This window comes from Lissotriton helveticus, chromosome 9 (assembly GCF_964261635.1).
Source record: "Lissotriton helveticus chromosome 9, aLisHel1.1, whole genome shotgun sequence".
NCBI lineage: Eukaryota > Metazoa > Chordata > Amphibia > Caudata > Salamandridae > Lissotriton > Lissotriton helveticus.
This window is the reverse complement of record NC_136070.1, coordinates 954,148,970-954,172,916: the sequence shown is the minus strand read 5'-3', so window position 1 is coordinate 954,172,916 and position 23,947 is coordinate 954,148,970. Positions and strand designations below refer to the sequence as shown.

The 23,947-nt window shown below is 44.3% G+C and overlaps 1 protein-coding gene across 3 annotated transcripts in view; it reads left to right on the top strand.

Moving 5' to 3' along the window:
- LOC144782069 (acylamino-acid-releasing enzyme-like) overlaps positions 1 to 23,947 on the top strand; it is a 500,573-nt gene that overhangs the window by 15,403 nt on the left and 461,223 nt on the right. For all 3 annotated transcript variants that reach the window (XM_078661213.1, XM_078661214.1, XM_078661215.1), the window contains one exon: positions 17,689 to 17,847. In XM_078661213.1, the coding sequence (XP_078517339.1) occupies positions 17,845 to 17,847 (3 nt within the window). In that variant the 5' untranslated portion in view covers positions 17,689 to 17,844. The remainder of the gene's footprint in view (positions 1 to 17,688; positions 17,848 to 23,947) is intronic.

Sequence of the window (23,947 nt, the reverse complement as noted above, 5' to 3'; positions counted from 1 at the left end):
GCATTTACGAGCAGCAGCCAAACAGAAAGTGCGTACCTGTATGATATGTTGTCAGTTCAATCCAGGTAAAGGTGTCCCGGTGGAACAAGGTGGATTCCATCCTCCTGACCACCCTTTTGAAGTCCTCCAGATGGATTATATTCAGATGGATCGATGTCGAGGTTTCAAGTATGTCCTCGTAGTTGTATGCGCTTTGTCCAGATGGACGGAAGCATATCCAGTCCCAGATTACACTGCCGCGACCACTGCCAGGCAGTTGGTTCAAGAGTATTTCCCCCGCTATGGTTTACCTAGGGTCGTGTATTCAGATCACGGCCAGCCATTCTCATCCGAACTCATGAAACAAGTATCGCTTCTGTTAGGGTACCAGTGGAAGTTCCACTGTGTACGACATCCCGAAGCAGCTGGTCTCGTAGAGAGACATAATCAGACTCTGAAAATCCGCATTGCCAAGGTATGCGCAGAGAAAGGCGTAGATTGGATGGTAGCACTGCCAGTCGCCCTTTTTTACATGAGAATGGTCGCTCACTCCCGTTCAGGTCTGTCACCTTTCGAGGTAGTTTTCGGTCGTCCCCCAAACATGTGGGGTACACCTAGACCACGTAAAATAACTGATGTTGACAGTAATATGCTGACAGATTACCTGGCTTCCTTGATGTCTGCACTACTCTCTTGTCGTTCACAGGTTGCCGCTGCTTTTCCAGACAACACTCAAGTGAAACCGCACGAGGTCATACCAGGCGACCTCGTTCTGGTTCGAAATTTTGATCGTTCAAGTCCGCTGGAGCCCCGATGGAAAGAACCAAAACTCGTCCTGCTAACAACAAGGACTGCAATCAAGATCGAAGGTCGCAAGGGGTGGTTGCACTCCAGTCACGTGAAACGATTTCATGGACTCCGTACAAAAACTTTTTTCAAGGACTGCCCCGTTCTCAAGGACTGCCCAGATACTGACTCTAAACTTCCCCTGTTAGAGAAAACTCCGCAGCAGGAGTATAAAGAAAAGTTAAGGTCTAGAAAGTCAGCCAGTTTAATTGTCTAAGTCCCTCTCGGGTGAAACGGTTAGACAGGTTCCTGACATGTATGAGATAGACCCACACAGTGAGAGAGTTAGCCAAAACTCTAAGAGAATACGTTATTGTAAAAATCTTCGAAGTCGATGCATTGTTACTCTATTATTCATGTTATTTCTGAGTCTTATGGTTACCTGCATAAGTTATGCCTTACATCTATGTTTTCCTATTAATTCACATGTACATATGTTTTCTAATGTTACAGTAGAGCACACTTTTAGTGAACTGCCTCCTCACGAGTTATCCTATCGTCTTGCCATGCGCAATAATACTTTTATCCGAATGTTACACTATTCACACCAGACCAGCAATGCCACTAATTGTTGGGTATGTGGTCGACTCCCCCCTTTTCAGACACCGAAGGGAGTTCTGCCACTCTTTCCCTATCCGTTTTCACACAATGGTTCGTGTGGAGCATGGTCCACGTTAACGTCATCCTCAAATTATATATCCCTTCTGAATAGAACATGTTTCCCAGATAAGGAAGGTCTTTCCCATAGAACAGGGTTAGATCTAGAAAATGAAGTATATGATCTAGGTAATTATTCCTCGAATTTCATGGTTTTGAATGTTCAGTCCGAGACTACTCCAGATTTGCCTGCTATTACAGTTCTACCAGTGAAAGGCGAATTATGTGTCCGAAAGAATGGTTCAGTACATGTAGGACACAGTGATTGTACTACTGTGGTCGAGTATAGTGACAGTGGGAAATCTACTTTCAAAGCCTCACGTCATTCGTATCTTGTATGTGGTCAGACCGCATATGTACGTCTGCCCCTCGATTGGGATGGAACATGTTACATTGCCTTCCTACTGCCACCAGTTTTTCTAGCCCCATCCGATTATCACAGAAATACACATCTAGTACACGTCAGACATAGAAGGGAGATCGAGTCCCCAATTGTCGATCAGACTGAAACTGCCTTAGAACAGTATCAAGACTTCAATAAAGGTTTCTTTTTCTTCATAGGCCCTGTCCAGAATAGTAAGCTAATACGTAGGCTAACCAGAACCCTTGAAGCAGTAGTGAATGAGACTACTTCCGCTCTAGGTAACTTAACTGAAGAGCAATCTGCTATGAGATTTGTCGTGCTCCAAAATCGTCTTGTCCTTGACGTCATACTGGCCGATAGGGGCGGGGCTTGTAGAGTCATCGGATCCAGTTGCTGCATTTTCATTCCTAATAACGCACCGTCTGTTTATTCAGCTATAACCAGACTTCATAAAATTGCCCATCAGTTACACCAGAATCCAGGCACCTGGACATGGTCCGGTTGGCTCTGGAGTATAATATCTGCATGGGGATGGAAAGTATTGTCATTCCTGGGTATAGCAGTAATGATCATATTCAGTTGCTGTCTCTGTTTACAATGTGGCCCTGCGATTTGCGGCTTGTGTGCTACCTCTTGTATTCCTAGTCCAAAGTCCCGTTCCAAGACAATTCGAGACGAGCAAATGATGCTATATGAACAGATAGATGGTATCATGAATATTGATGTTTCCTGATGGAAACGTAGGGCACAAGGAGGGAATGAGGAAAATTGAATTTTGCCTTGTCATGTGTGCCTACGTGATCCACATCCTATGTAATATGTGCATGACTAATATGCATATGTTCCCCTATGACCGAATAAGGACGTAATTCTAGTTGTGTCCAACGTTAGTGTGCCAGTATCCAGTTCTCGTGAAAGCAACGAGTATTAGGCCTATGTTGCCAACGTTTCACATTATGCACGTTAATTCATCGAATTGTCCCCGTTTCTAGGCCTCAAAGGGCCTGAGCACCAGATTCAAGCTCCAGTCTCCTGAAACCACTCCGAGGAACGATGCAGCCCCCACCTGCATCCCTGACCCTTCGCTTACTTCCTGCCGCGCAGCGCGGTGCCCGGCCTGGCTCTGCCTGCCTGTCTGCCAAGAATATGTTATGCCTCTAGTTATCAGTTCAGCTCTCCGTCTTCACATTCCTCAGCTAACGAACCGCATAAACATCTCCAGTTATAGTCTAGTCTTCATGTCTCCATGCAAGAGAATTACTGTATTAATATTCCATAGAAGATTCATAGCACACGCAATACACGAAGAATATATGCATGCACCAGTCTTAGTGTCAAGTAGCCTTTGCTCTGATAACTTTTAGATTCTATCAACATGTACTCCAAACACAAGATACCAGATATGCTATAGGTACATGTCGTCCTGACATCGCAGACTTTAGTCTCCTCTTCTAGTGCAGAAGTCAGAGCCCCCAGTTCTCCCAGTCACACGTCATAGCCCGTTTGCGCGCACCACTAGGTTAAAGGTTCCAGCTGCCCAGGTAGCCCCCTCCATGTATCCACCCATTTATGACACTTCTGTGACGTTCTCATCACATGTCTTTGTACACGCCTTCTTTTCACGCCCATGTGTTCTTATCTTACGTTTGTCACTTGTTACGCCTACTGTATGTAATGTAATTGTAACGTTTTACTATATATACCATGTACTGTCAATGAGACGTTGCAGCTGCCACTCGTGCCATTCTATTTCAGGCTGTTCCGATCCTGTCCCTTCCCTTGTGCCTTATTAAAGCCTGTTAGACTCAGATTCCACGGATCTTGCCTCTTATTTATTGAGCTATCTGTTTTCTTTAATGTATTCAAAAATAGTACCGGTAATTAATTATTTATTTACCACATATTAGTGGAGTGAAGATGAGATGCGGTGCCATCAATACCTGAGCTATTTATTATTGCAACCCTCTACTTGGGGATACGCATACAGTATCGAACCTTAACCCCTGTATCTCCCAACCCTTGATACACTTTTATCTTATTACACTCATCTTACATTCCATGGTAGGTGACAGGTTCCACTGATAGCTGCCTATACAGATTTACCAAGAAGAGTCGGTAGGTATCCTCCTATTCTGGAGCACCTGGAATTTTTTTTGCGTCCCACGAAAATAAAAATAGCTGTCTTTAATTTTTAGTCTTGTCATTGCTGTGGATTTCACCCATGTTAAAAGTAATGGCACTTTTGGTGGACCCTGACTCCAGCAGAGGCGAGTAGCCTGCAGTTGAAAGTCAACTTACAAAATCATGTACTGCATCTGTTGTGGGACTTGTGGTGGGTGCATTCTGTCCAAGAAGCATACCTGAAATGCGTCATTCAGTAGCGAGGGGGATTGCGTTACTGCCTCTGATACTTTTAACCATACATTTGGAACACAAAGACTTGCAAAAGGTTAACCCCATGAATTAAAGGACAGCTACGAGTCTTTGACGAGAACTATTAATTTGGGGCCATATGTATGAAAATGTCCATTTGTGATTTTCAAATAGCGATTTTTTGCGAATCACTATTTGAGAATCGCAAAACACTATGTATGTAGGCTTTGCAATACATTTTGCGAATCCTACATATTCCTTAATTGCGAATCGCAAATTGCTATTTGCAATTAAGGAATACCTCCTCATTCATTCCTATGGGCCCGGAGGCCCATAGGAATGAATGGGAAGACATTCTCAATTTGCGATTCTCAATTAGAGAATTGAGAATGCAATTTCAAGGGTGCTAGGGTGTCAAAAGGACACCGTGTTGCACCCCTGAAATGACCATGGGTGCTGATGTGGCGTACATACGTGCCCTAAGGGCATGTATGTGAGTCACATGGCACTTTGAAAAATGCAAAAAAGTGAATTTTCAAAGAAATTGCAAATTACCACCAACTTGCGATTCCTTAAATGCAATCGCAAAATAGGTAATTGCAAAATTTGCGATTCCTTATTTTGCATGGGGTGTTTTGTGTCATACATTGGACACTGCTGATTTGCGATCACAAATGCAGAAATTCAGCGAATTTCGGCGTTTGCGATCGCACAATTGCCTTCATACATATGGCCCATAGTTCTTTTCAACCTGCATGCCTGTTACAAATGTTTTAAAGCAAACCTTATTACTCTAGCCTTAAATCTAACTGTGGCCAACATATGCAAGCTGTGCTTGCTTAATTTAAAATAAAAAAGAAGTAATAATGTTATAGATGGCATGTCAGGAGTATATGCCCAATGTACTGAATTTTAGCCACTTACAAATGCATGTTCTGGAGGTCATGAGCTACCATTTTGGAAAGCCGGGCTCCATTCTTTTGAAGTAGGGAAATTGAGTACTGTACCTTGGATAATAGTAAAATATTTTGATTGCTTAGAAATTATATACTGTGGTATTAGTGCTGTATATCAATGTATTGCTATGTACTTGTGCTTTCAGATGTCGAGCTCGTGCTGGATGTAATACTGTTTTTAAAGAATGGAAAAAATACTGAATGTGAAGCGGTATTGTTGACTTCCGGTTAAGCGCTATCTGAGCACAACGTAGGGTATCCATAACTAAGTTATCTGCCAGTGCTTGGTTATTCCGTGAACTAGCTCTCATCATAGAATCGTTGTTTCTACCTAATCACACAGGTGCAGTTGTTGATTAAAAAATAAAAGTTATGTTTCTTAAAGAAAGTTGTGTTAACATGATGTGTGGTGCAGGCTACATGGAGCTAGAAAGAGTGGAGAGAGTTACCACGAAAGGCTACAAAAGCAGACATGAGTACTAAAGGAAAGGTGGATGGAAAGATTCAAGTCTGGGACAGAGAGAGCGGAAAAGAATTTCAGACTGTTACTAAGCAAAAAATGTAAGAAAGCAGACCTTTGTCAAGATGTACGAAATGTTGTAAAAGAGAGAGAGACCGCAGAGGAATGAGGATCTTTTGAGAAGGGGGCAGTTAAAGTAAGAGAATACTAGGTCTGAGACTAGAGAAGGAGCAGTAAATGACAATAATGGCAGTTCCTGTGTGTGTCACGCCGGTAGAGCCTACCTCCAGCTCGTCGAGGCTCCTTTGAGGTGTGCAGCTTGTTCCCCGGGACTGAGGGGCGGCCGGGCTTTGCTCCGCCGCTGCAGCATGTCATCCTGCACTTCCGGCTGGCCGGGCTTGGCTCCGCCGGTCGGGAGCTCCTGACACTACAGCCCCCAGCAGCCCTGTGGCCAGGTCTCCTCCCCCCTCGTCAGCGCGCAGCGCCTGGAGGCGCATAAAGCAACAACTACTGCCGAGGACCGAGTGGCAGTTCCTGTGTGTGTCACGCCGGTAGAGCCTACCTCCAGCTCGTCGAGGCTCCTTTGAGGTGTGCAGCTTGTTCCCCGGGACGGAGGGGTGGCCCGGCTTTGCTCCGCCGCTGCAGCGTGTCATCCTGCACTTCCGGCTGGTCGGGCTTGGCTCCGTCGGTCGGGAGCTCCTGACACTACAGCCCCCAGCAGCCCTGTGGCCAGGTCTCCTCCCCCCTCGTCAGCGCGCAGCGCCTGGAGGCGCATAAAGCAACAACTACTGCCGAGGACCGAGTGGCAGTTCCTGTGTGTGTCACGCCGGTAAAGCCTACCTCCAGCTCGTCGAGGCTCCTTTGAGGTGTGCAGCTTGTTCCCCGGGACTGAGGGGCGGCCGGGCTTTGCTCCGCCGCTGCAGCGTGTCATCCTGCACTTCCGGCTGGCCGGGCTTGGCTCCGCCGGTCGGGAGCTCCTGACACTACAGCCCCCAGCAGCCCTGTGGCCAGGTCTCCTCCCCCCTCGTCAGCGCGCAGCGCCTGGAGGCGCATAAAGCAACAACTACTGCCGAGGACCGAGTGGCAGTTCCTGTGTGTGTCACGCCGGTAGAGCCTACCTCCAGCTCGTCGAGGCTCCTTTGAGGTGTGCAGCTTGTTCCCCGGGACGGAGGGGTGGCCCGGCTTTGCTCCGCCGCTGCAGCGTGTCATCCTGCACTTCCGGCTGGCCGGGCTTGGCTCCGCCGGTCGGGAGCTCCTGACACTACAGCCCCCAGCAGCCCTGTGGCCAGGTCTCCTCCCCCCTCGTCAGCGCGCAGCGCCTGGAGGCGCATAAAGCAACAACTACTGCCGAGGACCGAGTGGCAGTTCCTGTGTGTGTCACGCCGGTAAAGCCTACCTCCAGCTCGTCGAGGCTCCTTTGAGGTGTGCAGGTTGTTCCCCGGGACTGAGGGGCGGCCGGGCTTTGCTCCGCTGCTGCAGCGTGTCATCCTGCACTTCCGGCTGGCCGGGCTTGGCTCCGCCGGTCGGAAGCTCCTGACACTACAGCCCCCAGCAGCCCTGTGGCCAGGTCTCCTCCCCCCTCGTCAGCGCGCAGCGCCTGGAGGCGCATAAAGCAACAACTACTTCCTCGTCCCGCGAGGACGCGCGCGGGACGCGCCGGGCTAAGCCCGGGCAAAGGGCGGGCCCTCTAAGCCCTCAGAGACCGCAGGAGTCCGGGCCGGGCCACCCCCCTTGTGTTTGCCTTCCTCTGTATAACCAAGGTAATCCCTTACTGAGCTTGACTATAAAGAGTAACAGCTTGTAACAGCCCTGATGGAGGGTAAAAGTAAAAGCAGATCGGTTGTAAGAAAAACACCTATGCATACACGTTCTGCTACTAGAAAACAAACATTGGTGCCAACCCCATTACCCACCCTAACCGCAATCGATAGAATGCTGCAACAAACAATTGGGGTTGTTGTTCACGCTATTGAAAACACAGAAAGGAGACTCTCTTTACCAGCTAGTATGTGTTTAATAACCCAATCGCCAAAAGTTACAAATACACACGTTAGCACCACAAATGAAACAACGATATCACATGACTCTCTTTTGTTACAATCTTTTGCAGGTTTGCCAAGGTATGACCCAATTCAATCTGATGTACCACAACCTTTAGAACCCACTGTGTTTTGTGTTAGGGAGAGCAGACTGTCAATAACACCTGACTTGTCGGCTACAGCAATACCGCAGCCCGCAACACGGAATGATGTGTCTAATGTCATAGGGGAACTGGATGATCGTGACACTAACGGCATTATTCCCATTGTAGAAAGTAGTGACATCAGTTTGTTAAGTAGCGAAATCGATTGTGGTTCTGTCCCGCCTAAAAGGAAATCTACTCATAGTAGGAAAAGGCTGATAATTAATAAACAGGGTAAAACATATAGAAGGAAAAAAAAGAGAGCAGCACAAATCCCAGTAGCATATGAGAGGGAGGGCGAGATACACCAATGTAGCGGAAGTACACACCCAAAGGATAAATACCCAAAGGATATTCTAATTCCAACTAATGTTGAGGTACTGGTAAAATATTTGGACAAAACAATAAAATCCTACATTGTACCAGTGATGGAATCCTTAGAAATCCTGAGTAAAAAAGTGGAGAATTTAGAAAAATTGGGTATAGCCAACTTGGATGTCCTAGAACATCTGGGCACGCAAGCCAGATCTCCTAAAACCAATGTACCTTTTGGGAGACTGAGCAAAAACATGTCAAGTATAGCAGTCCCAAGTGTGCCCACTACGGTGGTGAATTCGGTAGCAACCACAAGTGGATCGCATAGACCAGCAAGCACCTCCCCTAATATCATAACTGGGCAGATAGCCGCTGGGGGTCAGAGGAATACAGGCGATCTCGTTTATAACAATAAGAACCTGCCAGTACAAAGGCGCAACACTAACAACATCATCCCAGCCACAATTAATTTACCACCGGAAGGTAGACCATATGTAGCGATTCTCGCTAATGTTCCCAAATTGCTGCCCACTCAATTTGAAAATCGGGAAACCTTAAAAAATAAAACCCTGCATTGGCTGGTGAAAAATTGTGGTTTCCCAATACGAGGGGCTAGTGAGATTATTACTACACAGAGGGTAGGTTGGGTGGGACCAAACAAAAAGGAGATAAATGGGGACTGCATAGTTATTAATTTCAGGACTACTGAATGGGCGAGAGATTCGATTTTACATGCACCCATGCCATCGAATCATGAATATAACATTACGCTGTTCCCACTTGATTATTTCTATAGGAACCAGTCAGGAAGACAAACTACTTCACATTCCTTCCAGCACCCAAGAGTTGCCCATACAAAGCATGCTAATGCTGTCCCCATTCCTCCTCCTTTATTGTTTAACATATACGACAACTTTATGGTACCAATTGTCAACAGATTCCAGTTGTTCAACTCATTAGAGGAGAATGACTGACTGAATGTATCATCTATGGTCCCTCATTCCGAAAATGTTGTAGCAGGTGACACAGTAACTATGGGAAAAGTGTTGGGGGGCCAAATCTGTGTAAAAGCCGTAACTGAGCCTAATTTAAACATGTCTAGCAATGAGTTATGCAAAGAAAATGATGTAATTGTGACAAATGTTAATGTTACGCATGAGATTAATATGACAGCGAGCCCAAAAACATCACCCTTGTCTAACCATCCTGAGGCTACAGGAGGCAGTTATGCCGACTCCCTTGTAATTACCACTTGGAATGTGGCGGGGATTGTTGCAAAATTGTGCACCCCGTTTTGGGACAATTTTATTACATGTGGTTATGATATAAGATGTCTACAAGAGACATGGCATAGTGAATAAATACAAGTTGAAGGTTACACCTCCTACTGTGTGGCAGCAGTAGTATCTAAGGCTGGTAGAGCAAAGGGTGGCCTACTGACTTTGGTTTCCACAAAATTAACGGAATTTAATGTCGGGGGATATGCAGTAGTGTGCCAGCATGTGTCAGTCTTGCACTTAACACATAGCCAAGGCAGGGATTTAATTATTGTGAATTTTTATAACAATATTGTGGGTCCCAACCGGGATAAGATTGTTCCGGACGTCGAGTGTGCAATTGAAGCAGCAATTGCACTTTCAAAAAATAGCTTTGTAATACTCTGGACTGGAGATTTTAACATCCAAGCTTGTAGTCACGCCCGGAAGGGGATTTGTGGACATCGTGAAGAGTATCCAGGGGGTGACAATATCTTTTTTAACTATTTTCCGCACAGCAATTATGGTAGTGCACTGAACAACCTGGTAGCCAAATTAAATCTGGAGCTACTAGAATGCACAAAGAATAAAAATAACGAAAAGTGCCCCAGGGAGGGACGCTCATTCCAATATAGATCATATTTTGGTGTCTAATGGTTCTATTTACTCTAATGTCTGGGTAATAGAGCAGCCTGTGAGTGACCACAACAGTATCTCAGTGGAGCTAATGGGTTGGGGCCCAAAAACTATTGTGTATGGCAGGCCCGTCCAAGGGATTACAGCAGAGAGGCCGAATGGCATGAGAATCAAATGGATTAAAATAGACCCTAATAGATTGACGAAGGATATCATCTGTAAATGTATTAGAGAGGTTGATTTATTGCCTAGCACCAAAAGTGACAGCGCCCGACTTACTCTCTAGCTTTTTGAAAATTACTAGTACTGTTGAGAAATCTTTGGCCGTAAGAAATAGGAAGCCTAAAAGAAATAAAACTGTGTGGTTTGATAAACATTGTGCCCAGACTCTAAAAAAGCTAAAAAGAGTGCTTGATGACAAACCAAGAGACAGAGAAAGAATTAGAGAAGTACGAATTAATTATAAGTTGGCTCTAATAACCAGGAAAAAAGAGTTGCAAAACGATGCCTGGAACAAACTTGATATGGCCGCTGAAACTAGAAACCATAAACTATTCTGGGAAACTATCAAGGGCCCTTTCCTAAAGAATGATAGCATTCCTGAAGTAATGTCATGTCAGTTGTTCATGGATTGTTCATTTTTCAGAAATTTTTAACTCTGATCTTAATTTAGATGGATTTACTTTACTTTTAATACAGATACAGTATCATGTTTTAAATGGCAGAAAATGCAGTTGTTTTTAACTCTGGATGAAGTCACAGAGGCAATTAAAAATAGTAAGGGGGTAAAGCACCCAGGCCTGATGGGGTACCAATGGATTTCTTCAAACATGAAATGACCCTATGGGCCCCAATTTTAACACGATATTTTAATGCTGCGGTGGAAGATAGTTTACCACTGACATGGGGTCAGTCAATTATTGTACCGCTATACAAAAAAGGATCTAGGTCGGAGGCCCGTAATTACCGTCCCATCTCACTTTTGGACTCGACAGTTAAAATCCTTAGTTGAGCCCTATTAGTGAGTTTGGAAGCCTGGGCTGAGGAAAAAAACATCTTATCCCCAGTCCAGTATGGGTTCCGTAGGGGAATGGGTACAATGGAGCAGTGCGTGAATCTGGAACTCATAGTCGGCAAGTATACTAAAGCTAAAACTGGTAATCTTTACCTGTGCTTTGCCGACTTGAGTTCAGCATTTGATCTGGTGGAACACGCACTGCTCTGGCCTACTCTATTGGCAATGGGCGCCCCTACTGAAATTATCCACCTGCTTGCCCGACTGTACAACAATTTATCCAGTGAAGTCAGGTTCGGAACAGATGGTGAGTGCACCCCCTTTTTTAAAGTTAGGAGAGGTATCCGACAAGGATGCGTACTTGCCCCCCTACTGTTTTCACTTTTTATAAATCATGTTGATCAAGACAGACTAATGCAGATGCCCCTAACATTAATGGTAACCCGATCCCAATCCTCTTATACGCGGATGACGCGGTCCTCCTTTCTAGGACTCACAATGGACTGCAACATTTAATTAATCAATTTCACGTATTTATTGAAAGTAGGAAGTTGAAAATTAACAAAGGGAAGACGGTTACAATGATATGTGGTAAGAGACCAAGAAAATGTAAGCCCTTTTTTTTTAGACGGGAGAGATTAGAATCTGTTAGTAGTTTTTGCTATTTAGGTATTACCTTTTCAGGAGACGGGAGATGGGTTAATGAACAAAAAAGTGTTCTTTTTAGGTTTTGCATGCAAGTGCGCACGTAGTGCGCATGCGCTAAAAAACCTCTTGAGTTCTATATCGGATCGATGACCCGCCTCTGTCTCTCATAGGCTAGCTCCATAAATGGAGGCTAGCCATTGGGAGACAGAGGCTGTCAATCACGCTTTCTCGGGGAAAACGCGATTCGGGGGCGTTTCTGGTACTTTTTTAAGCCCCGCCCCTTTGTCCCGGGCTGCGCTGTCATTGGCTGCCGGCCCGGGACACCCCGTGACGTCATTTCCCGGGCCGCGCTGTGATTGGCTGCCGGCCCGGGACACCCCCGTGACGCCAGCCAATCACAGCACGGCCCGGGACCTGACTTTTTTTAGGACTTGTGCCCTGTATACAAATGTGACAATGCGGTATAAAACACGAACTATTAGTTGGGCAAGGATTAGCCAACCATCTACTGATCCAGAATGCTACCCACTCATGAATGGCGGAGGTGTGGTCATGTGGTTAAATCTGTTCGCTGAAGGATCTGGAAGCTCTGCATTCTGATATTGGCTTCTGCACTTCAGGGAATCGCGTGATTCTGGGCAGATCACTATCTCCCGGCGCTTAATGTGAAGCTCGTGCTTTAGCTGGTGCAAGCTACAGTGACCTCCTGACGAGGGCCCGGCTCTTTTTTCCGTTTTACAAAAGTAAGTAAGTACTGCTGTCTCCCTGTGCCTCAGTTCAGTTATGTGAGCAGTTAAGAATCGGTTCAGTGCGAGTAATACATGCTTTGTAACCGACGTAACTGACGAGCAGAAAATGAGCTTGCGAAATGCATTGACGTCTGTGAGTTGGCTTGGCCGTCCCGTGGTGGGCGGGCCCTTTACTGGCAGACGGGGGACATCCCGGCGGAGGCTGAGCTACCGCACGGCTGACTTGACGAAAGAGGAAAGTGATTGAGGAGGGAGGGCTCGACGAGCAGCGTGCAGCCGTGGAAGCTCTGAGCAGGGTCCGTGAAGCGTTCGCAAGAAGAACCCGCGCCCAGAAGCTGCCTGCAGACAGCAAGGACAGATCGGAGCTGTTCGGAGGAAGGGCAGAGCCGATTCTGGCTGGTACCCCGCTGACGTCACGGCAGGGCAGCTGCGGGGCCAGCAGCGGGTGCTGTCTACTTTGGCCGACGTGAGGAGGGCTTTTCCGAGGAGTGATGTGACCCGTCTCCAGGAGGAGCTGCCATACACAAGCCATGTTGCATTTTGCAGGCATACTCTGAGGAGCCCCGTGTACGAGTTGCCGGAGGTCCCGTGGGGGCTCCCGGCAGGCGATCCTTATAGCTTCAACCAGCTGGAGGCGGCGGCGAGGCGCTAGCCCTGCATCGAACCCGGCTCTCTCCGCCTTGGGATGTAGCCGATCCGCACTGTACAGGTAGGCTGTCATCAATATAGTCTGAAAGTGGCACATTATTTAGGACTCGTCACTCGTGCCCTAAATTACGCAATGAGCCAGTCGTGACTTTTCAAACATTAACACTAAATTGCCCCAATTGAGGTTTTGTCAACAAAGCACTTGCAGGAAGGCATGATTGGCAATAAAACCAACACTGACTCATTGTATTGTTATGAGCGGGGCCATTTTCATATTGACTTTGGCAGGGGTTGCGCAATGGAGAGATAAGGTCTGTTGGTCGTGACCACATGCCTCAGTTCAGTGTTTCCTTTTATTGGACATATGGAGCATATGTTTTCTGAACAAACCCAGGCTCCCCACATCCCTTCCTGAACAATAAACAGCGCTGCCAATACAATTATTACATCCCTTGCCAATCGGGCAAACAAAAGCAAAATAAGCAATTCAACAGTGTTCCAGATAGGCATCTTTGTGCCAGGGGTCATAGCACACAGTCTGCACGAGGCAGTAAAGGGTGGTCTATAGTGGTACTAGGACCCCTCTCCAGGTTGCGTTGGCCCATTTTCCGAGCTGTTTCACTGGTCTTCTCATTGACTTGGTCAGGGATTGACGTCCACGTTGGTGGATTAGGTGAGGCTCTCTAAGCATGTTGAATTTCAGTTCATTAATTGCTGTAAGCACTAGTTTTTGTTAGGTCTCGCATTTGCGAAAGATTAAGCTATTGACATTGTAAATGACAATGCCATTATTTATCTGTTTTAAAAACCAACACAAAAATAAACAATTTGTCATTTGCAATGCCAATAGCTCTAACTTTGTCAAAGGCGAAACCGTTGCATTGTAAATGCTTGTTAAAATGGTCAGGAACACAAGTTGTATTTTCAGATTTGCAGCTAAATTAGGGGGTCGCAGAATCTATGAAATGTTATCCATATTTAACGCAAGATGTATCTCTTCGGCCACATATGGGGCCGGGGTTTGGGGGTATGATGCTCAGAGTGCCAAACTGGTTTTGCGCGAGGAGAACGTATTTTTAAAAAGATTAATCAGTGCCCCGGCTACGGCCTCAATTGAGCTAATTCATAGGGAACTAGATATAAACCATGTTAATGATTTAATTGTTCTCCGTCCTCTGACCCTATGGCGCTCAATTTGGGCAAAGGAGGATACAAAGTTTACGCAGGATGTAATTACTGATTGCATTAAACTTGACCGCCGATCGGATATCCCCTGGCTGAGTCATATACAACATTGGTACAAAATATTGTATGGTCTAAACATTTTTAAAGATCCAATAATAGGTTCTACACTATCGAAGCGGGAGCTGAAAGTCTCACTCCTTAAATATACAGCTGCGATTAGAATGGAAAGATATGCAAAACAAAGTACATTCAATCTCTACCTGGAATATAATGTCAATGAAGGCTTCCAAACTTACCTTGATGTTGTTAATATTAATTCCCATCGTTATGTATTGACCCGTCTTCGTCTAGGAATTGTGCATCACCTAGTGGCCTTTGCCGTGGTTAAGAAACCCGGCACTTGTTTGTGCCCTTGTGATGATAAATCTAAACAGAGCACCTGTCACTTTATGTTATCCTGCAACTTTTATACTTCTTTTAGAAAATTTTATTTGAAACCCATCTTTTTAAAATACAACACGCGTGGTATACACACAGCGATGCAACTGATGTTTAATCTAGAGACTCCGGATGTATGTTTTCATGTGGCTACTTATATTTTAAAATGTATCTCTGTAAGAAAATCAATTGTATGAATTCTTTTTCCGTTTTCGAGCTGCTAAATGCATTCTGTTCCTTGGGAAGGATGGTACTGACACATTGCACTTTAACATGCTAATTTGCACATATATGAATGCTGTATAAATGCTGCTACTGTATATTGTGCACTGATAGAATGGTATAGAACTTGCACCTTGTTTTATTTCATTTGTATATAGTTAGGCTCTTTGCATATTGCACTTTAGGAAGGAGGGTACTGAATTTTTTTATTTTATCAGGTCAATTTGCATATATACCAATACGGTACTGGCACTTTTCACTTTATCAGCATATTTGCACACATATAATTGCTGCTATTGTAAATTGTGCATTGTTAGAATGGTATAGCGTTTGTATTTTGCTTTATTTTAAAAATATTCGACTCAGTGCTGCTAAATGCATATTGAACTTTGGGAAGGATGGTATTGATTTTTTTCCACTTTATTAGGTTAATTTGCTCATGTATTAATACTGTACAAGTGCTGCTATTGTATATTGTACATAGAAATAATTGTATAGTGTTTTGCGTTTTATTCTGATACATTGTGAACATATTTTAGTGGAAGTACGTTCTAAAATACCGAAATTTTTATATGTTGTTTGTTATGTCTGTTGCTATATGGTTGTATTTTTATACACCGAATAAAGCATCTTTGACTTTGACTTTGACAATAAGGAGAGATAGAGAGGCTTAACAGGCAGAAGAGACAACACACAGCATCTTGGGAACAGTCAATAGAAAGGGTGAATTCGAGCCACCATCAGTATTCAAGCACAGTCACAAAAGACAGAAGGGTCAATTAGTGTTGACACAACAAGAGAATGGTCAAGCCAGGGTTAATGGCTTATTCTGTTGTAGTCCCTTACGACGACAGAGCTTCAGTATGCCACAGCTACGATCTTAGAAGTGGTTTAACTTGCAATGTCTTACTACGCAATTTAAACTATCACATCCTGTGCAAATGGTGTACAATTTGTATCAAACAAAAGGGAGAGTTAGCAAGATGCAATGTTTTGTCTAGGAGGTTGAGGGTCACTTTTAAAAGCTGTGTAAGCATGCAGATGCTTTTAATCCTAATCAAGATCTCTAGAAAGTCGCAAAAAGGTTTTTGATCTCTTTTAAAAGTTGATTTAATATTTGATGGAGATCTTCCCAGACTAGTGCGTTGCAAAGCAAAAGGTACTCTAAAATATATGAAAATGCATACAAGTCTGAAGAAATATTGTGATAGCTGTCCTGTAAGAACAGCAAATGTATTTCTTTATTTTTATGCAGACCTTGGCCATCTGTAGTGAGCTAATAGATGTAAAATTATCTGTAATCACTTCCATCCCAGCAGAAGAAATAAGTATATACAGCGTAGTGACCGCTAAAGTTTCAGCTAGTGAGAAGGGACTTGGCCCTTGCATTCATAAGGTCTAGCAGTTACCATAGCATATTTTTGTAACTTATCTATCTATGTAGTCCAAGTGATCATGAGGCAATACATGCAGAACCTATCTGGATGTTTATATCATGGTTGTTTGAAGGGATGGGTGTAGCTGTTGGAATTGAGAAGATCAGAAATGCACCTTGATCAAGTCTTCCTATAAGAGAACTGCATTCAGCATTTAAAGAAGCTAGCCACATGGATCACAGCCATAAAAATGAATGCTAGTCAAATGGATACATCTTGACAATGCTCTTCCTAGCCCTCAATAATTTCAAATAATTTCACCTATGCTCAAATCGCCTTATTTAATAATTTTTTTTATTTAATTTAATTTTTGAGTTTTATATAGTGCTAGCTGGGCCCGAGGGTATCCGAGCACTTTACAGGTTATGAAAATACATAAATCAGTTTACATGAGGGAATTCGTAATGTGAAAGTCACAGCACTATGTGGTTATAAATTCACAAAGTATAACACAGGGCACATGGAGGTGAAAGGCATCAGGGACAAAAAGGCGATTGAGCACGTCGTGTGACCTAGCAGGCATTCATCAACATGGGAAGCGTAGAACAGTTGTGTGCAAGGTGAGGTAGCTGTAGAGTCGAGATTTGAGGTCCCCTTTGAAGGAGGAATTACAGCGGAGATCTTTAGGTAGTGAGTTCCAGATCTTTGGAGCATTACCTAAGGAGTGAGCCTGAGATGATTTCTTCTTGAAGTTGGGAGGAATGAGAAGAAGAGTGTTGGAGCTTCTCAGTGTGTGGACTCTTAAGCTCTCGAAATTCTGTTTTCTAATTATTCGGGGGATTTTGTATGAAGCACTTTGTGGGTGATGCAGGCTGTCTTGAAAAAGCGTCTTCCTTCGATGGGAAGCCATTTAAGAATACTGAGGGCAGGAGAGATGCGGCCACATTTTTCAGTACCTAGGGGAGTCTGGCAGCTGTGTTGAGGCTCCTACTTTTATGAGTCAAATTTGACCTATAGTTTGGCTCTTTCCTTCATACATCAAAAAGGTTACTGCTCCAGCCTATGGCACAGTTGAGCTCCATAGGAAACTTGGCACACAGCACAAGGAACATTATGACAAAAACACTGCTCACATGCACTTTTCAGTTGTGATAGTATGGTCAAGACATTGAACCTAGAAGTTGGGTCTGGGCCGGAACTGTTACGAGGTTCCCCTTAAACTTGTAACTTGTTTTGAGTAATTTCTGTGCTTCAGGGTGTAGTATAGTTGGGTGTGGATTCTCACTGTTCTTAGATGGCTCTGTAGTTTCTGGCCACCTCTGTATGTCTTATTGTGTTCATAATATTGTTTGTGACTCTGTGATGTTGTTTTTCTTTTTTCAGAAGTGATGAAGGCCACAAGCAGTTGCTCTAACAAAAGGATCTGAAAAACTGTTTACACACTTGTACCAGATGAGCCTCTTCCACAACGTCTTGCACACATCTTGGTGGTGTCATTTTACTTCATTTCATCACCTTTAAAACACACAGAAGCACAACATGGTAAGCTATGCAACAGCTCCAAGGGTTTTGATCCTTTTGATGTTTTGAAGTTAATTGGGAAGTGAGGAGGTACTCCATCTGTCCTGCTCTTTCACCACAACTAACCGTGTCGAGTATTTGTAATATTTTTTTCTTATTTACTTTACTTCATTTTGGCTTGAAATTTAGGGTGTGGCCTAATGGCTAGAGCATTCAACCTCGAATCTTGGGAACCGGGTTCAAGTCTCGGCGGGAGCTCAACATCCTGTGCTTCTGGGCAAATCACTTAATCTCCTCATGCCTAACAAAAATAATATGTCCGTCTGTAATGAAACTGGTGCTCGTGTAGGTCGAGTTGGCGCTCTATAAAACAAACAAACAAAAAATAATGTATATAATGATGGTACCACCATTGAAGATATTTTTCATGAACAACCACATTTTTCCTTGCTTCAAGTACCCCACAAATGTAAGAAAAGAAAAAGCAGTCAACCTAAAACACCTATGGCGGTGATTTAAAAACAAAAAGCAGACTAGTGATCAACATTTCTTGCCATTTGTTAAAAAAAGTCATCATAAGTCAGATACAAACTTTAAGTACCTCAGGATATTTTAAGCCATGTCACTTTGTCACTCTCTTTTCATGATGTGCTATGAAGAGACGTATGTCTCAGTCTCAGACATGAAAACATCTTTAACTGCCCCTTTGTGCAACTCTTTCCTTTGCTGTGAAGTACGTTTTATTGCAAGACATTGCTATATTAGAGGTATCTTCTCCTAATAGCTGGAGTAAATCTATTGACTATGAGGCAAATGCAACCGATTGGATACACCGTAAACCTCATGGGGCAATGATTGAAGCGATGAATATTGTATGTTCCTTCACTCTATTTACTCTAGTCTCTCCAAGCACACACTTAATACTTCTTCTGCATTTGTAAATCCCAGAGGGCCTAGGGTGTTTTGTTTGTGGTGGAAACATAGCTTTTGCAACAGCTAACTCCACTGAATCTTTTCTTCTGTCCTCCAGTTTAATGTGTGTCCTATTTTCTGCCTTAGACTCTCGCCACGCTAACATGTCTTTCCTTCAGCTTGGTGTATGTGGCAGTATGGTAACATTGCATTGCAATGTATCTCTTAGCCAAGGCTTAAGACAGTGACTGGAGAATAAGCCTGCCTTTGATAAGTGTTTGACCCTCTGTAGCTCTGTTGTTGTTTCCTCCCAGAAGGATGGAACATTAGGCAGCCCCATAACATGTGAAAGAAAATAACCTGTGGGTGGTGAATACACACAACATGAGGCTGTGGTATTTCTGGTTTCATCCTCTTCATAGTACACGTTTAGATACGTGAATGCAACATTTTGTATTGGATTACCTTAAAATATACATGAACAAGGGCTTCTTCAGACAGGTAGGCATCATACCATTCCCGAACGGTTAGTTCAGTTGCTAAACCAGCTTCCAATCTACCCCAGGCTTTTGATATTGGTGGGGTCTGTCTTCGGTGAGTACTTAGTAATTCATATAGGATTATCTGTGATATGTTAAATTCTATGAGGGCATCTGGTGCTCCATCCGACATGTCCATTCCTTCTTTAGCTACTATGAAATCCTACAGGAACTGGCCCGATAATCTCCAAAGTCTACCATACTTCTTCAGCAACATGTTGCACCCCCCTTTCCATTTGTTCTATGTGCTCCAACTCCACTGGGAGTAGGATGTTGCATGGAATGTTACAATGCTACGTGGAGTGTTGGCCTGAGGCCGAACAGGAGAGTCCCATGCTCTCGTGTTGGGGTGTCCTGTAGTTCCACAGCTGTAAACTGATCCATGCTGAACTGATGATTCCTGAACCTATCCTGAAGTGTAAATATAGACGCTACCTGATTGCTCAGGGACCAGCCTGGTTTCTGTAGTACAGAGGGTACTTCGCAACACATTTCTAATTTCCCTTTCTTCCTTTTTAAAGTCAGTTTCAGTGGACATTTTCTCTTTATTCTTCAATGTTTTGCTTATTTTATCAACTATTTATGGTTTGAAGGAAGTGTTCTATACTAAGTTAAAATAGTGTTTGCAATTAGGTATTTTCTGTACATGCATGTATGTACTGTATCACCCTAAACAAGCACTGGCATAGCCAATAGGTCTCGCCTTTGGGACTTTATAAGTGTTTAGCCATGAACAGTGCTTAATTTGTAAAAAAATAAGTGCCGGGGCTCCGGTTGGGAGACAACTGCAGCTTGCACCACACAGTGCCCCTCCCACCTGCCAATGACAGTAGAAACACAGCTACTAACCATCACACTCTTAGAAGTGTGAACATTCATAGTATTACAGGCCCCCAAAGCTATCAGAATGGCTTGGGAGGCAGGGATTAGTTACAGTCATTTCAAAGTGTTCATATTTGTCTACAAAGAATTCAAATTGCTCATTATGCAAAATCATGTTTTATCGTGTGGGGCCCACGGCTGCAGTTCTTCCGCCACTGCTGCTGGCTTCTAACTTAAAAAAAAAAAAAGATTTCGCTGCTATCTATAAAAGACCAGCAGTACAGGAAGAGCTGCAGCCACGGGCCCCACGCTATAAAACATTATTTAGCAGGATCGTACATTTCAGCGCTTGGATTGTAGACAAATATAATGCTAGTCAAAGGCATTCATTTCTTACCTGGACTTTGGGAGAGCCTTCTTAGTTTAATCAGCAGCAGAGGAGGCTAGCTTCATGTTGACCCGCGGATTGCTTCTGTCCTGTGATAATTGGGTGTGACGTGACCTACGTCGAGACCCAGCCGAGGCCCCAGTCAGTTGCAGTTTCGGTTTCTGGCTGTAATGTGAGGTGTGTAGCTCACATTAGGCGGCCAGCAGATTTGAAATACTTTACGCGCGCTCCACCGTTCCAGTATCTCCCCATCCCTGTGAAGAGCTGATATCAAACATCAATGCATGCGCGACACACGCATGCAATGATGTTTGATATCAGCTCTTCACACGGATGGGGAGAGACTGGAACGGTAGAATGTGCAATTATTGCTCATTTGCATGTGGGCTTGTCTAGAGTGTAGACCCTGCCCCGAGATATAAGTTCCGGTACTAAGCACCGGCACAAATTAAGCACTGGCCATGAAACAGTTGATGTTGTTGCACCAAGGATATTGTGCTGCATAACTAAATACTTATAAGGTCCCAAAAGCGAGACCTATTGGCTATGCAAATGCTTGTTTGTAATTGTTGTAGGATGAAAACCTGAGTCCGGAAAATATTAACTTGAAGCACACAGCACCAGTAAATACATTTATGCTATTTAATCATAGAAAGGAACGGTAGGTACACTCTAGAGCCGTTCATTGTTTTTTCAAAGGAAAGCCTTTGGGCAACTCCAGATCATTTTCTAGAATGTTTTATATAGAAACTTCAGAAAAGCTACAAAGTAGGAAACGTAATTATTTCAGTGTATAGCAAGGGCAAGGATTTCAACATTTGTTTGCCTGGTGGTGTGATTAAAAGGACTAGGCAAAGGTTAAACTGCAATGCATGGTGACCCAGGTTGCAAATGGTTTCACTGCTGGGTATTTGCATCTAATGTACACGTTTCCTAGTATTCAATGTCGGTAGGCGGTGTTACAGGACAATCCTAAAGCACCAGGAGCACCACATAACCCAATCAAAAACACCAGAGCACTGCTAAGTTATAAAATAGGGTCACAGCCAGTCCCTATCGATAGGCTTTGAGGTGAACTCAACCGTGCTTCATATTACTTTGAGCGGTACAAAAGGGGGTGGTGATGGACGGAGCATCTGAATCAATCAAACACTCACCCCACCCCAGTTCAGACATGGCTATATTCAAATCAGTCTGACCCTGTGCCTCATGGGAACAGTCCAGCCCGAACTGCCAAGCCATGTCTTCCCTGGACCGGAAACAAGCTTCCGTGGACCGGTTTCTGGCATTCCAGCCGTCTTCAGCCCGGCTTGCTTGAATCCAGTGGCAAAGTGAGCAAGGGACTCACGTCTGAGCATACCCTGCCACACTTATGGTGGCCAAAAGCGGTACAAAAGGGGGTGTGAGTGTTTAATTGATTCAGATGCTCCGTCCATCACCACCCCCTTTTGTACCGCTTTTGGCCGCCATAAGTGTGGCAGGGTATGCTCAGACGGCTGGAATGCCAGAACCCGGTCCTCGGAAGCTTGTTTCCGGTCCAGGGAAGACATGGCTTGGCAGTTCGGGCTGGTCTGTTCCCATGAGGCACAGGGTCAGACTGATTTGCATATAGCCATGTCTGAACTGGGGTGGCAGAGTGGGCTAAAGAACGGTGATGGATTTAACCCAGATCTTTTGACTGGGTGTGAGTGTTTAATTGATTCAGATGCTCCATCCATCACCACCCCCTTTTGTACCGCTTTTGGCCGCCATAAGTGTGGCAGGGTATGCTCAGACGTGAGTCCCTTGCTCACTTTGCCACTGGATTCAAGCAAGCCGAGCTGCAGACGGCTGGAATGCCAGAAACCGGTCCTCGGAAGCTTGTTTCCGGTCCAGGTAAGACATGGCTTGGCAGTTCGGGCTGGACTGTTCCCATGAGGCACAGGGTCAGACTGATTTGCATATAGCCATGTCTGAAATGGGGTGGCAGAGTGGGCTAAAGAACGGTGATGGATTCAACCCAGATCTTTTGACTGGGTGTGAGTGTTTAATTGATTCAGAAGCTACGTCCATCGCCACCCCCTTTTGTACCTCATAGTACGTTGAGGCACTCCATGTTCTTTTAGGATATTTGAGAGGGTAGAGCAAATGAAGGACGGGCCGCGTAGCACTTTTGAATATATGACCAGAAGAGGTTTTCAGAATCTGACTACAACGAAGAAAAAAACAATACTCCTGCGAGTACAACCATTGTAATAATACATTATATTAACTGAATAGTTTGGCTGTACTTTGGCGCGGTAGCAAAGGTTAAATAAAAGTGTCCACAAAATTAATTACCTCTGGGTTGTCTGCAAATAATCCAAGCGTGTATTGGATTAGCTTGCAAAAAATATATATTTTCCTTCACAAAGACTCTGCTGTTCCATTTACTGATTAGAACAACATTACCCCAGTCAACTTGCTAGGGTAGGAGCAGAGTGAGCATCAATGCTAAATCGAACCACTGCTGTAACTCGGCGCTCGGTTGAGCTTTCCAACCAGCCGCGTAAGACGCTCTGGCGCCCAACCAAGAATTTCTTTCTTTCCATTGTTTGACACACAGCTATAGAGTTGCAATAAAATCAATGGGCAAGTTTCCAAGGGGAAGGGGGGGTAATGTGGAAAGAAAGGGAGGGGGCTTGAGTGAGCCCACTGTTAAAATAACTAGAATGTAAAGCTACACATGAAATTAAATAGAAAGAAAGCGTTTCTGCAGCTGACTGGCTGCAGCTTGCAAATGAGCTCAATATGTGAACAAGTGATGCCACATCAAGCAGCATCGCGATCGGCGGTCTTCACTTTTGAAGCACTGCACTCGTGCTTGTGGCGGCATCCACCTTGCGGGAGCAAGCAGCGGCCATATGCTTGTAATTAATGTTTCCGCGCCGCTGCTCGCTCCCCCAAGGTGGATGCCGCCACAAGCACGAGTGCAGTGCTTCAAAAGTGAAGACCAATGGCTGAAGGCCCTCCTAGGGCAGCGCATGCGCGATGCCTAGACGAGACCTAAAAACATCTAGGTACAAAGACCAAAATGGATTCTTGGCTCATTAGTTAGCTGAGAATGATGTAGAAATATTTATTAAACAGATCATTGGCTAATCCAGTAATTAATCCTCCGTGTCTTTCAGCATTGTAAGCAGATTGTCAAAATACAAGTCCAAGTGTTTGTTTTGTATCTCTAATCAGAATATATTTAACAATCACTGTTTGCTGTTACAAAACCACATATAAATTGGCATGACAGGGAAAATACATTACACCAATGGCAGTACTGTATTTCTGCACAAAAAGTAGTGATTCAATGTAAATTGAACTATACTGTTTCACAAATCATATTCTCGTGACCTGGCAAGTTAAGAGACGTGAAAACACTCACGCACTCACTCTCACACACACACACTCTCTCTTGCACTCTCTCCAGCCCTCTTTTTAAAAAAAA